At 47.1% G+C, this 15,227-nt stretch overlaps 1 protein-coding gene across 1 annotated transcript in view; it reads right to left on the bottom strand.

Moving 5' to 3' along the window:
• LOC140409488 (cilia- and flagella-associated protein 337-like) overlaps window positions 1-10,728 on the bottom strand; it is an 85,372-nt gene extending 74,644 nt beyond the window's left edge. The window contains exon 1 of the mRNA XM_072497900.1: window positions 10,649-10,728. Coding sequence (XP_072354001.1) covers window positions 10,649-10,675 — 27 coding nt within the window. The 5' untranslated portion in view covers window positions 10,676-10,728. The remainder of the gene's footprint in view (window positions 1-10,648) is intronic.
• Window positions 10,729-15,227: the final 4,499 nt, after the last annotated feature.

Raw genomic sequence — 15,227 nt, 5'->3', positions numbered from 1 at the left:
CCCCTCTCGAACAGGTATACCCCTTTGGATACTGTCGGGGGGGATAGCCTATCAGGGGAAAACAGCAGCAGCCAGAGCAGTGGCACCACGGCTGGCTCTGATGTTCAGAAGGGAGGGTCAAAGCGCAGAAGAGCAATATTAATAGGGGACTCTATAGTCAGGAGCACAGATAGGCGCTTCTGTGGACGTGAAAGAGACTCCAGGATGGTATGTTGCCTCCCTGGTGCCAGGGTCCAGGATGTCTCCGAACGGGTAGAGGGCATCCTGAAGGGGGAGGGCAAACAGGCAGAGGTCGTTGTACATATTGGTACTAACGACATAGGCAGGAAGGGGCATGAGGTCCTGCAGCAGGAGTTCAGGGAGCTAGGCAGAAAGTTAAAAGACAGGACCTCTAGGGTTGTAATCTCGGGATTACTCCCTGTGCCATGTGCCAGTGAGGCTAGAAATAGGTAAATAGAGCAGCTAAACACGTGGCTAAACAGCTGGTGTAGGTGGGAGGGTTTCCGTTATCTGGACCACTGGGAGCTCTTCCGGGGCAGGTGTGACCTATATAAGAAGGACGGGGTGCATCTAAACCGGAGAGGCATAAATATCCTGGCCGCGAGGTTTGCTAGTGTCACACGGGAGGGTTTAAACTAGTATGGCAGGGGGGTGGGCACGGGAGCAATAGGTCAGAAGGTGAGAGCATTGAGGGAGAACTAGGGAATAGGGACAGTGGAGCTCTGAGGCAGAGCAGACAGGGAGAAGTTGCTGAACACAGCGGGTCTGGTGGCATGAAGTGCATATGTTTTAATGCAAGAAGTATTACGGGTAAGGCAGATGAACTTAGAGCTTGGATTAGAACTTGGAACTATGACGTTGTTGCCATTACAGAGACCTGGTTGAGGGAAGGGCAGGATTGGCAGCTAAACGTTCCAGGATTTAGATGTTTCAGGCGGGATAGAGGGGGATGTAAAAGGGGAGGCGGAGTTGCGCTACTGGTTCGGGAGAATATCACAGCTGCACTGCGGGAGGACACCTCAGAGGGCAGTGAGGCTATATGGGTAGAGATCAGGAATAAGAAGGGTGCAGTCACAATGTTGGGGGTTTACTACAGGCCTCCCAACAGCCAGCGGGAGATAGGGGAGCAGATAGGTAGACAGATTTTGGAAAAGAGTAAAAACAACAGGGTTGTGGTGATGGGAGACTTCAACTTCTCCAATATTGACTGGGACTCACTTAGTGCCAGGGGCTGAGACGGGGCGGAGTTTGTAAGGAGCATCCAGGAGGACTTCTTAAAACAATATGTAGACAGTCCAACCAGGGAAGGGGCGGTACTGGACCTGGTATTGGGGAATGAGCTCGGCCAGGTGGTAGATGTTTCAGTAGGGGAGCATTTCGGTAACAGTGACCACAATTCAGTAAGTTTTAAAGTACTGGTGGACAAGGATAAGAGTGGTCCTAGGATGAATGTGCTAAATTGGGGGAAGGCTAATTATAACAATATTAGGTGGGAACTGAAGAACATAGATTGGGGGCGGATGTTTGAGGGCAAATCAACATCTGACATGTGGGAGGCTTTCAAGTGTCAGTTGAAAGGAATTCAGGACCGGCATGTTCCTGTGAGGAAGAAGGATAAATACGGCAATTTTCGGGAACCTTGGATAACAAGAGATATTGTAGGCCTCGTCAAAAAGAAAAAGGAGGCATTTGTCAGGGCTAAAAGGCTGGGAACAGACGAAGCCTGCATGGAATATAAGGAAAGTAGGAAGGAACTTAAGCAAGGAGTCAGGAGAGCTAGAAGGGGTCACAAAAGTCATTGGTAAATACGGTTAAGGAAAATCCCAAGGCTTTTTACACGTACATAAAAAGCAAGAGGGTAGCCAGGGATAGGGTTGGCCCACTGCAGGATAGGCAAGGGAATCTATGTGTGGAGCCAGAGGAAATGGGCGAGGTACTAAATAAATACCTTGCATCAGTATTCACCAAAGAGAAGAAATTGGTAGATCAGGGGCGTCATTCGCCAACCCCCCGCCGGGTCGGAGAATGGCCGTTGGCCGCCGTGAATCCCGCCCCCGTCCCCGCCGAAGTCTCCGGTACCGGAGATTGGGCGGGAATCGGGCCGCGCCGGTTGGCGGGACCCACCGTTCAATTCTCCGGCCCGGATGGGCCGAAGTCCCGCCCAGAAATTGCCTGTCCCGCCGGCGTAAATCAAAGCTGGTATTTACCGGCGGGACCAGGCGGCGTGGGCGGGCTCCGGGGTCCTGGGGGGGGCGCGGGGCGATCTGACCCCGGGGGTGCCCCCACGGTGGCCTGGCCCGTGATCGGGGCCCACCGATCCGTGGGCGGGCATGTGCCGTGGGGGCACTCTTTCCCTTCCGCCTCCGCCACGGCCTCCACCATGGCGGAGGCGGAAGAGACTCTCCCCACTGCGCATGCGCGGGAAACTGTCGGCGGCCACTGATGCTCTCGCGCATGCGCCGCATTTCCACGCCAGCTGGCGGGGCAACAAACGCCATTTCCGCCAGCTGGCGGGGCAACAAACGCCATTTCCGCCAGCTGGCGGGGCGGAAATCCCTCCGGCGCCGGCCTAGCCCCTCAATGTTGGGGCTCAGCCCCCAAAGATGCGGAGCATTCCGCACCTTTGGGCCGGCACGATGCCCGTCTGATTGGCGCCGTTTTTGGCGCCAGTCGGCGGACATCGCGCTGTTGGGGAGAATTTCGCCCGTTGAGTCTGGAGAAGGGTGTGTAGATAGCCTGGGTCACATTGAGATCCAAAAAGACAAGGTGTTGGGTGTCTTAAAACATATTACGGTAGATAAGTCCCCAGGGCCTGATGGGATCTACCCCAGAATACTGAAGGAGGCTGGAGAGGAAATTGCTGAGGCCTTGACAGAAATCTTTGGATCCTCACTGTCTTCAGGGGATGTCCCATAGGACTGGCGAATAGCCAATGTTGTTCCTCTGTTTAAGAAGGGTAGCAAGGATAATCCAGGGAACTACAGGCCGGTGAGCCTTACTTCAGTGGTAGGGAAATTACTGGAGAGAATTCTTCGAGACAGGATCTACTCCCATTTGGAAGCAAATGGACGTATTAGTGAGAGGTAGCATGGTTTTGTGAAGGGGAGGTCGTGTCTCACTAACTTGATAGAGTTTTTCGAGGAGGTCACTAAGATGATTGATGCAGGTAGGGCAGTGGATGTTGTCTATATGGACTTCAGTAAGGCCTTTGACAAGGTCCCTCATGGTAGACTAGTACAAAAGGTGAAGTCACACGGGATCAGGGGTGAGCTGGCAAGGTGGATACAGAACTGGCTAGGTCATAAAAGGCAGAGAGTAGCAATGGAAGGATGCTTTTCTAATTGGAGGGCTGTGACCAGTGGTGTTCCACAGGGATCAGTGCTGGGACCTTTGCTCTTTGTAGTATATGTAAATGATTTGGAGGAAAATGTAACTGGTCTGATTAGTAAGTTTGCAGACGACACAAAGGTTGGTGGAATTGCGGAGAGCGATGAGGACTGTCAGAGGATACAGCAGGATTTAGATTGTTTGGAGACTTGGGCGGAGAGATGGCAGATGGAATTTAATCCGGACAAATGTGAGGTAATGCATTTTGGAAGGTCTAATGCAGGTAGGGAATATACAGTGAATGGTAGAACCCTCAAGAGTATTGAAAGTCAAAGAGATCTAGGAGTACAGGTCCACAGATCATTGAAAGGGGCAACACAGGTGGAGAAGGTAGTCAAGAAGGCATACGGCATGTTTGCCTTCATTGGCCGGGGCATTGAGTATAAGAATTGGCAAGTCATGTTGCAGCTGTATAGAACCTTAATTAGGCCACACTTGGAGTATAGTGTTCAATTCTGGTCGCCACACTACCAAAAGGATGTGGAGGCTTTAGAGAGGGTGCAGAAGAGATTTACCAGAATGTTGCCTGGTATGGAGGGCATTAGCTATGAGGAGCGGTTGAATAAACTTGGTTTGTTCTCACTGGAACGAAGGAGGTTGAGGGGAGACCTGATAGAGGTCTACAAAATTATGAGGGGCATAGACAGAGTGGATAGTCAGAGGCTTTTCCCCAGGGTAGAGGGGTCAATTACTAGGGGGCATTGGTTTAAGGTGAGAGGGGCAAGGTTTAGAGTAGATGTACGAGGCAAGTTTTTTACGCAGAGGGTAGTGGGTGCCTGGAACTCGCTACCGGAGGAGGTGGTGGAAGCAGGGACGATAGTGACATTTAAGGGGCATCTTGACAAATACATGAATAGGATGGGAATAGAAGGATACGGACGCAGGAAGTGTAGAAGATTGTAGTTTAGTCGGGCAGCATGTTCGGCACGGGCTTGGAGGGCCGAAGGGCCTGTTCCTGTGCTGTACATTTCTTTGTTCTTTGTTCTTTGTTCCTGGGCCCAGTCGCATATTCCTCTAGAGCCATGACACCTACTGAGCAACGATACGCTCAGATTGAAAAAAAATGCCTGGGCATCCTCACAGGGATTGACAAATTCATGATTAGTGTATGGACTCCCCAAATTCACGGTCGAGACAGACCACAGGCCATTGGTTCACATCACCCAAAAAGACCTCAATGATATGATGCCACGGCTACAACGTATCCTCCTCAAACTCCGCCGCTACGATTTCGACCTGGTCTACACCCCGGGCAAAGAGCTCATTGTGGCCGACGCACTCTCTAGATCCATCACCACGCTGTGTGAGCAGTCGGACTTTGTCTGGCAGATAGACGCTCAGGTGAAGTTTTGTGCATCCAACTTTCCGGCCACTGATGAAAGGGTCGTGCAAATTCGTCAGGAGACGGCCAGGGATCCTTTACTCCAGCGGGTAATGCGACATCTCATGGATGGTTGGCAAAAGGGGCAGTGCCCCCAGTTTTATAATATAAAGGACGATCTAGCGGTAGTGGACGGCATATTAATGAAGCTGGACAGGATAGTAATCCCACAGAGCATGCGAGAGCTGGTCCTCTGCCAAATCCACGAGGGTCATCTGGGGGTCGAAAAGTGTCGCCGTCAAGCCTGAGAGGCAGTATATTGGCCAGGCATCAGTCAGGATATCGCCAACACGGTCCTCAATTGCCCAACGTGTCAAAGGTTCCAGCCGGCTCAGCCCAAAGAGACACTACAGCCGCATGAACTGGTGTCCTCCCCATGGTCCAAAGTTGGTATTGACCTCTTTCATGCAAAGGGCCGAGACTATGTCCTTCTCGTGGACTACCTTTCCAACTACCCCAAGGTGGTCAGACTGACTGACCTCACATCAGCAAAAGTCATCAAGGCATGCAAAGAGACTTTTGCTCATCATGGCATTCCACTTACAGCTATGACTGATAATGGCCCTTGTTTCTTCAGCCAGGAGTGGATGGATTTTGCCCGGCTGTACAATTTTACGCACGTCACTTCAAGCCCCTACTACCCCCAGTCGAATGGGAAGGCTGAAAAGGGAGTCCACATTGTTAAAAGACTGTTGTGCAAAGCTGCTGACTCGGGTTTGGATTTTAACCTGGCACTGTTAGCCTACCGGGCGACTCCTTTGTTCGCTGGCCTGTCCCCAGCACAGCTGCTAATGAACCGCACACTACGGACAACAGGGCCGGCTATCCACATCCCGGACCTTGACAATTTACCGGTCCTGCAGAGGATGCAACAGTCTCGGACTCAATGCAAGTCGACATACGACGCCCACGTCACAGATCTCCCTGCTCTGGCTCCTGCTGACCGAGTTCGTGTTCAGCTACCTGACGGTGGCTGGTCTGCCACGGCTGTGGTGGTTAAGCAAGTGGCCCCGAGATCGTTCCTCGTTCGCATGCATGATGGCTCCTTTCTTCGGCGTAATAGGCGGGCACTGCGGCTACTTCCACGCCCGCCACCTGAACGTGATGTCCCGCCTCGCATGCTGGTTCCTCAGGACGCGCCCTTCCATGAGGCCACCAATCTGCCAGTTCTTTTACCGACCTCTATATGGGAGGCAGTTCCGCCCATTCAAGTGCAGGCGGTCCCTGACCCACTTTTGAGGCGGTCAACCAGAATTCGTCACCCACCACAGAGACTGAATTTATAGACTGAATGTTGCATTACCTTGTGATCCATTTACACATCTGTACATATTGTTTCTTCCTAATTTGTTATCTGCCCTCTATCTGTACTAGACACCTTCCCATGTAAATACGTTAACATACTTTGTATATAGTCAGGCTCCTGTACACACACACACTCACCATTTATTGACCTACACACATTTTTGTAAATAAAAAAAGGGGTGGAGATGTCATAATATACACACAGGTATATGATGGTACACAGACAGGCAGTGATTGATATACAGGATGACCAATGAACACACAGAACACAGCAGCCAATCACCAGACAGGACACAACCACTAAAAAGCCAGAGGGCACTAGTTTTCCCGCTCTAGGGGATCCAGCCTCTGAGACAGTCAGAGCCCGTGAGCAGGAACTAGAACATACACCATGTGGTAGTAAGATAGTCTGGTCAGGTTAGCCTCAGGTCTCCAGTCAAGTCAGCATAGTGTCAACCCACAGTTAAAGTATGTATGATAGTTAAGAATTCAATAAAATCGAGTTGCATTTCTTCAAGTGTTGGAAGCCTGTCTCTCTCACTGCTGCAGTAAACGCAGTCCTCGCAGACCCGGCATACTCAACACATCACTTGTGACACTAATTAAGATTTCTATTATTAGTGAATCGCCTCTGATTTGCGCTCCTTGCGCAAATTCATCTCTGGTGGAGAACATAATCTTCCAAACTGAGAATTCCGGCCAAGGTCACTCCTGACATATTCTACTTAATAGCTAACCCAATATACTTAATGGCCCCGCCCGAAGCTCAACTCCCACCATAAATTCCTTCTTCAATTTATCTATTACTCATTGCTCACATTTTGCAGAATCTCCCCACAAGAAATCAGCAGCATGCATTATAAAGATGTCTGCTAGTTTCTCCTTGTAATATCAATTGAACATTGCTGGGTTTGGCTTTAACTGAATATAAGCTGTTTTCAACAAGACCGACCTAACTGAGAAATACCATAACCTCGATGCAGCATTCAATCCATAAGCACACTTGTTCAATTTCCACAGTTCCATTTCAGTTTCTTTTGGTGGTTTCAAAAACACTTCCCTTTGAAATTTGTCACTCTCCAAAATGCAATTTTTATATCAATCGATTTACATTCAAGAATACGTTGCTGAAAGAGCTAAGAAAATCTTCAAGCTCACTTTTCCTGAGGTAGTGGAGTCCACTCTGGCATCATGATCACCAAGTCTTTCTTTGAAACCCCAAGCCACTTGTCTAGCTGTAGCATTATACGTGGCATCAGGAAATACCTTTTCTGTGCATATCCACCTGTGGGATAAGGCTGGCTGTCCCATTTGGCATTTCAGTGTGTACACCAAATTCTTTCCTACTCTTTTTGTTTGGCATCCTTTACCAACTTGTCTTTTCGTTTGTTAGCAACTAATAAAACTTCTTGATCATAAAGGCTTCTACTTCGACTGGCATTCCTAGCCTACTCTATGGTCCATATTCTTGTCAAACTACGATCTCTACTCACCCTCCCCTCTCTTTCTGGATCACTGCTATACTATCTCTCCCTCCTACGATCAGAGCTTTTGCAAGTCCATGATCTTTTCCTAGGGCTGTAGCCATTTTCCAGTCCACTTTCAGAACGCACACTGCATTTTTTTGGGTTTCCACATCTTGACCTAATTTTGCCAATCCATGAGTCTTACCTCCTCTGTCCCTTCTCTTGCATTCAGCTAATGTTCGTCTTTGTCAGTGGCTTTTCCGATAATGGTGGCATCCCTCTACATACTGGTCCTTACTGGTACATAGGTTATTCTAGTGCCAATTTTGCATAGTTGTTTTTTGGCCTTAGCCTGCAATTTTGTGTCACTTTGTTCATATTCAGTCACCCCTTGATCTGCCATAATCTGCTCCTTGTAATTGTCCAACATATGTATATGGAGTGCCTCTTCACTATTCTATTCCCTGTTCAGATTCTGTGAATGCATAATCAGTGCCAATTAGCCTCACGCGTAGTACCCTACAGTTTGATTTCCATGTTGCAAAATTGTTTTTCCATAATTGCCTATAACCGTACCAGGTTCTTTCCATTCTTTCAGCCCTTCGCTTTTGTAATATACCACGTCCCTAGAATTAAACTGTATTCCTGATATGCCCAGACAGTGCTGTAAGGTTGGTGAATTTTCTCTGAAAGCTCAGCCTTGATAAAAGCTTGTCTCCCTGCATGCAGGGCATTCAAATGCTCAGAAAAAAATTAACTAATCGTAGTCCCTTCCAAGGCTGGGGATAGTCCCACACATCACAAAAGGTATTTTGGGGTTTCTCCCGTAAACTAATTGTTAGGAACTGTAGCCCCCAACCATTTGAAGTGAATTATTCGCATGGCCTGCCCACCCCAATGCAGATGTTAGCTTACAGCTCGGTTGGTCAGCTAAGATTTTATGAAACCTCGCATCAATTACTGTATTTCTTTCACAAATCCAAATAATTCCCCCCTCCCCATTGTCAGTTAGGAATTTAGCCGGTACTCCCAGTCCAGTTCCTATCCATTTTTTAATTCTCTTGCTCACAAACAATTAGATTTCTTTCTCTATTATATATTACCTTTGACAGACTGAACCTAGTTATCTTCGCAAAGTACAATACAAAAATGTTTGTCCTCATCAAATGCCTTCAAATCCATTGTTACAACTTCATTAAAGTCTCTAACCCTAACCCTAACCCTAATTTGGGAGACTCACTACAGGCAGTGATGGTGACCTCCTGTATTTTCTATATATATTGCATTTCACACTGATCTCTTCTACAAGTTTAGTACATTTATCATCCATTACTTCTGCATACTTTTGCAGAATTTTTAACCAATGAAAAGATGGATGGGCAAAATACTGTTTTAACATCATAATTTGAAATGTTAGGTGTTAAGAGGATATTATAATGTCCCGATTGCATAAACTCTAAATCTACAGATTCCCCCAAACAATTGCCATTTTGTGTTCCAGATTGTTATCCCAGCAGATGTTAATACTGATTAAGTCCGATCCCAGATTGAAACCTGGCTTGATCGATCCTAACATTTGTTTAGAAAACCGCGGAGAAAGTTACTCAACAAATTCATAGGACCAGGCTGATGAACTTTTAGCACCGTTAATAAAATATCTATTAAACAAGAAAAATTATATTCCACCAGACAAAAAGATTGAAAAGATCTCAATACAAACACAAAAAGGTGATTCAGTTTCCCAATATTCCTTTACCCAGCAATATTGTTATAGACACATAAACCTGTGACGAGTTACCACTAGCTTGACACAAAGGCTAATTAATAAGACATTGATTCCCCCTCCTCCAAGCTTCTTCACAGCCCTCTTCATCTTCAGCATAACCCTCTATTCCTTCCTCCCTAATGTGCTTAACTAGCTTCTCCCTGTAACCTCACACTTGCAAAAATGGTTTTCTTCTGGCGAATTCTTGAGCATTCACTTGATGTTTCTCATCCAACTCGTGACGTCCAAAACTGCACTCCTGAGACATCCATAATCACACTCTAGATTCACTATTGCTTCAACAGTAAAATAAACATGAGTTCCCTAAACTCAGTCTCTCAGTAACCTGTAGTATTTCATATCTCAGAGAGCTGAAAATCCCTGTCTTCACTCTCTGACACACTTTCCCCCTGTCTTTCTCTGTGTCACATGGCCAGTCTTCTGTCTGAAAAGGTATCTTGGTTTCTAATCTTTACCTTTAGGCTAACCATTCTCTGCTCCCAATGAAATCGGATACACAGTGGTTGGTGAAGTTAAAACTAAATCACAGTTGCTTTATTTGCTGGAGAGTGATTATTGAATTAGCTCACAGTCAACACAGCTCCTCCCCCCCCCCCTCTCCCCAGTATCCCAGTTATCCCACTTAAACTCTTTTGGGGTCCAAAAAATGTGTACACTTTTGGGGTCCCTACCTATAGGTGTACAAATACCGATCATTTTTTTAACAATATAATTTCCATTAAGCTATAACAATGTAATCAATAAGACATTGACATCTCTCCCCCCACCCTGCTTCCTCACAGCCCTCTTCATCTTCAGCACTTAACCCTCTGTTCCTTCCTCCCTTATGTGCTTATCTAGCTTCCACAAGTAACCTCAACTATTACTTGTGGAAGACTGTTCCACATTGTAACTACTCTCTGGTTAAAGACATTTCTCCTCAATTCCCTATTGGATTTATTAGTGACTATTTTATATTTAAGGTCCTAATTCTGGTCTCCCCCACTACAAATGAAAACAACTTTGCTACAGCTACCCTAACAAATGCTTCCATAATTATAAAGCCCTCTATCATTTTTCCTTTTAGCCCTCTCTCCTAGAGAAACAAGCCCAAGCCTATTCAATCTTTCCTGGTAAAAATATATTTTCAGTTCTAGTATTATCACTGTAAATCTAACAGCATTCACAAATATTTGTAATGTCCTTACATTTTTCTGAACAGATTATTGTGGTCAATTATTGTTATATGACACTGTCAACGATACTGGAGATCTAGGAAAAACCATAACAAATAAATACATATTTGTAATGATTATTTGAGATACAGGATTTCCTAGTACTTACCTTTACATGAGAAGCTCTGTCTGGCATTTCGTCCACTGTAGGTTTGACCAATTTTTTTGGTTAGGAAGTGTAAAAAACTCATACATTTCAAGTGCAGCGTTGCTGGCATTTAAAACATCACTTATAATAAGCCTTCTTGAAAATTTACATGCAACTATGGCAACGTAACTCAGCAACAACTAAACTGAGAAAAATCCTGCTGCGCTCAATCATGAGTTTTAAGCTCCCTTTCAGGTTCAACACAGAACTATAATCATGTTTTACCATGTGCGCATAACAACTTTATTATGTGAAGTTAAGACCTATATAGAGTTACTCTGAAATATGATCCCATTTTGTTCTTCGACCCAATTATGATTTTTAAACTCCCTAAGCTAAACTTGCAAAAGTATTTTTTTCTAAGTGCATTTAACTTTTTTATTGCACAAAGGTTAGCTTCATATAGAATCACTCTGAAATACATCACATTTTCACAGCTTCTTCAATCTCTCTCATGTGCCAATGAATGTTTGAATTTTTGCTGATACAGACACTGCAATTAATTTCCAAAGCTTCATCGACATAATGGATTTGTAAAGAATTTTCAATAATCTGTTAGAAATCTTACATATGGCGCATTCTCCTCTTTATTGTACTGCCTATTGTCACATTTTCAGCTTGATATTTTATTCCTTCAAAGTACAATAGCAGGAAATTAAAGACATAATATACAATTTCAAAACAAAGCAAGTAGCTGGAAAGCCAGAAGCTATTAAATTTACGCAAGAACATTCAATCCTGAATAATCAATCAGGAGATTCCACCAATAAAGGAAAAAAAAGTGAACCAGTCAAATCACAAAATGCTGCTTTATTTCTTCAATAACTAAAATTTTTCTTCACCAAAATAAGAATTTAAACAAAATATCAAGAGTATCATATTATGTAATATTATTTACTGTGCATCAATTGATTGGTTGCTGACATGCTCCTCCATACCTTTGTCACTTCTAGAGTGGACTATTCTTCCATTTCATTTTCATTGTTTGTTTACAATAAACTCCATAATATCTGAGGTATAATATATTGAATTATACCTTAATTCAATAGAGTCAGCTCTTTTACCAGCTCCTATATTGGTGGTAGACTCCTCATTATTTGAGTACACCAAGCTGCAAGTGACTTCATCATTTTCTGTGGGTCCTCTAATGACTGAAGAGCCAGCGTGAAATCAGCATGGACGTCCACAGAACTGGAAGTTCATGTTGTTGCTGTTGGTGCTTGGGGGAACTTCTGCAGCTGCGCCACCTCTGGCCTTCCTCTAGGTGCATTGGATGTCACGAGTTAGCCGTAGATGGTCCTTGATGCATGCTTAACTAAATATCAATGCTTACCTCCATATGGACCGGTCAGCTGCAATGTTTTAGGATATTCTTGCACTGTTTGTACTGACCACCTTTGATGTTGTTTGCACTGAGACAGTTGGTCTTGGTGACAGACAGAATATGTGATCGGAGGTTCAACTCAGGGTCAAATAGAATGCCAAGATTTCAAACAGTCTGTTTCAGCTACAGGCAGCAAAGAAATCAGTGGCAAAGATTGAAGACTAAGGGCTGGATTTTCCGTTTCAGCGACTAAATGTTGACGGCAACGGAGCACGTGTGGTCATTTACGACCAAAAGTTTGGCGTGAATTCCTCACCAATTCCGGGATCAGTGAGTGGTGAGCACCAGCGCCACGTGAAACCCCCGGCTCTCGTGCCGAAAACGGCTGGAGAATGGGCGGGTCCCTGGCCACACATGTGCACGGCTGATGACCAGTAGCAGTTGCGCCGTACAACATGGCGCCCACCATGCGTGGACCTGACCCACCATCCGCGACCCTACAGCATACCACCGGCCACCCCCCACCAGTCCCTCCAGCCCTCGCAGAAGCACTCCGGCCAGTAGCACGGATCCCGGTCAATTGTGGCAGCTCTGGAAACATCTGCAGCCGCCACGCCGGGTTCCTGCATGGCTGAGACCGCACGTGTCCTGCACCGTCGGGAACTCGGCTCATTGGGCTGATGACGCGTCAACGACGTTGCAAAGGCGCGCGGCGCGATGACACCATTTCTGAGGGGGTGGAGCATGGCTGACCGGCATCAAACCAGTGCCGACCCCGATTTGGGCATCGGAGTCGATTCTCGGCCCAATCACAGATTATCATATCGGCGTCGGGCAATGGAGAATTCCGCCCTACAGCTTTGGTCTTCCCAATATTTACTTTGAGAAAATATCATTTTAATCAATTCTGGATGTCGGACAAGTAGCATGACAAATCAAGAAGTCGTGGAGGGGGAGATGGTGGTGAGGTCAAGCTGGCTGACTGATGTGAGACAAGAGGGAGATGAGAAGGATTTTAGAGGGTCGTTAAGCTTTGGAATTCTCTTTCTCAGGGCGAAGTGGAGGCTGGGTCATTGAATATATTCAAGGATCAGTTATATTTAGGACTTCCGGTGGTGGCCATGGTGTGAATGGTCGCACATTTGGTAGCTCCCGCTCGAGGTGGTCTTTTTGGTCCTTTTCCCCGGTTGCCGGGCGGATGTTTTGAAGGAAAAGGATGCAGGGGTGGTGGAGGAAGACTATACTCCATTGGTGAATGGATTCGTTGACCAGAAGTGGATTTAGAAGAAAGGAGCTGCAAGAGCAAGAAACTCTTTATGCGACACAGGGAAAGATGGCGGAGAGTAAGGGTTCAGCCCTACCAGCCCAATGATCAATGGAGCAGTTGACAGACTTTTTGAATGAAAAGTTCAGTCAGCAGAGGAGGGAGGCTCTGGAGGACCCGGCGATGGTGGCAAACCAGCTGAAAGCTGGGATCGACCGACTGGAGCTGAGGCTGGTGACCCAGAGCCAGGCGATCCAGAAGGTGGAGGAGGCGGTGGGAACAGCTTACCTTGTTGGCGGCCGAAATTGGGATGTTGGGATGATGCTCAAGGAGAAAGTGGAGGACCTGGAGAATCGTTCTCAGAGGCAGAATTAGAGAATTGTAGGATGCCAGAGGGCATCGAGGGAGCGGAAGCAGGCTCTTATGTAGCCAAAATGCTGGAGAAGTTGATGGAGGAGGGGGCCTTTGTCCGGTCCCTGGAGGTTGATCGGGCACATAGGGCAATGATGATGAAGCCACAGGCGAACGGGCGCCACGGGCGATGGTGGTGAGGGTACATTGGATCCTGGATGAGTAGAAAATTTTGAGGTGGGCCAGGCAGACGAAGAGATATTCCTGGGAAGGTAATGAACTCCGGGTATACCAGGACCTGGGTGTGGAACTGGCCAAGAGGAGAGAGGGTTTCAACCAAGTCAAGACTGCCCTCTTTAAGAAGGGGGTGAAGTTTGGGATGCTGTACCCGGCCTGCCTCTGGGTGACCCACAATGGTCATGAGTATTGTTTTGGAGCTCCCGAGGGGGCAATGGAGTTTGTGAGAGACAATGGACTGGCAGGAGAAGGAGGACATTGAACTTTGGAGGAGGTGTGAGTGAATGTCTGCCCCCCCTTGTGCCGGGGGGGGGGGTTGTTATTGCTCTGTTTCTTTGGGGAGGGGGGTTCAGGGGACAACCTTTTTTCACTCGGGTCGTTTTTCTTTCTTGTGGGGTTCTTTGGTGTGATGCTGGAGGATCCTGTTGGGCGAGTGCACCTTTTTTCTTATTGTTATTGTTTCAACCATGTGTGAGCGGGCGGTGGGGGGTGGAAAAGCAGGATGTTTGGCGCCATGGGCGGGGGGCTGTCGGGCTAACTGGATAGGTTAGCTCACGGGAGCGCAGTGGGGTGTGAGCAGGTGGTTAGAGTGCTGGAGGAGGTTGAGATTATTATTTTGTTTGGGGAGGGACTGCTGACAGGGGTGGGGCAGTGGAAGTGCGATAAGGAGAGGATCAGTGACGGTGGGCATCCGAGGGCGGGCCTGGAGGGTCCCATGACGCGGGCTGGGGGCTGACCTAATAGGGGCTATGGCTGATTGGGGGGGGGGGGGAAACGACATGAATGTGAGAGGACTGAATGGGCCGGTCGCACGTGTTCGTGCATTTGAGGAGTTTAAATACGGATGTGACATTTTTACAGGAAACGGACCTGAAGATCGGGGATCAGACTAGGCTAAGGAAAGGGTGGGTAGGCCCAAAACTCAGGATTAGACATGAAGACGCGTGGGGTGGCGGTGCTAATAAATAAGCGGGTAGCATTTGAGGTGGGGAATATAGTAGTAGATTCGGGGGGAAGGTTCGTAATGGTGAGTGGGAAACTGGAGGGGACGCCAATGGTCCGAGTGATCATCTGTGCCCCAAAATGGGATGACGTCAAATTCATGAGGTGCGTGCTAGGGAAGATTCCGAACATGGACTTGCACCGGCTGATAATGGGGGGGATTTTAATACAGTCATTGAGCCAAAATTGGACCAGTCGAGTCCACAATCGGCGGTGGTGAGGGAGATAAAAGGGCTTATGGAGTGCAAGGGGAGAGTGGATCCGTGGAGGTTTGGGAGCCCGAGGACGAAGGAATTTTCGTACTTCTCCCATGTGCATAGGGTGTACTCCCGGATCAACTACTTTGTGATGGGTAAGGGTCT

This window comes from Scyliorhinus torazame, chromosome 3, assembly GCF_047496885.1.
Source record: "Scyliorhinus torazame isolate Kashiwa2021f chromosome 3, sScyTor2.1, whole genome shotgun sequence".
Lineage (NCBI taxonomy): Eukaryota > Metazoa > Chordata > Chondrichthyes > Carcharhiniformes > Scyliorhinidae > Scyliorhinus > Scyliorhinus torazame.
The sequence above is the reverse complement of the archived record's forward strand: the minus strand, read 5'-3'. Positions and strand labels throughout refer to the sequence as shown.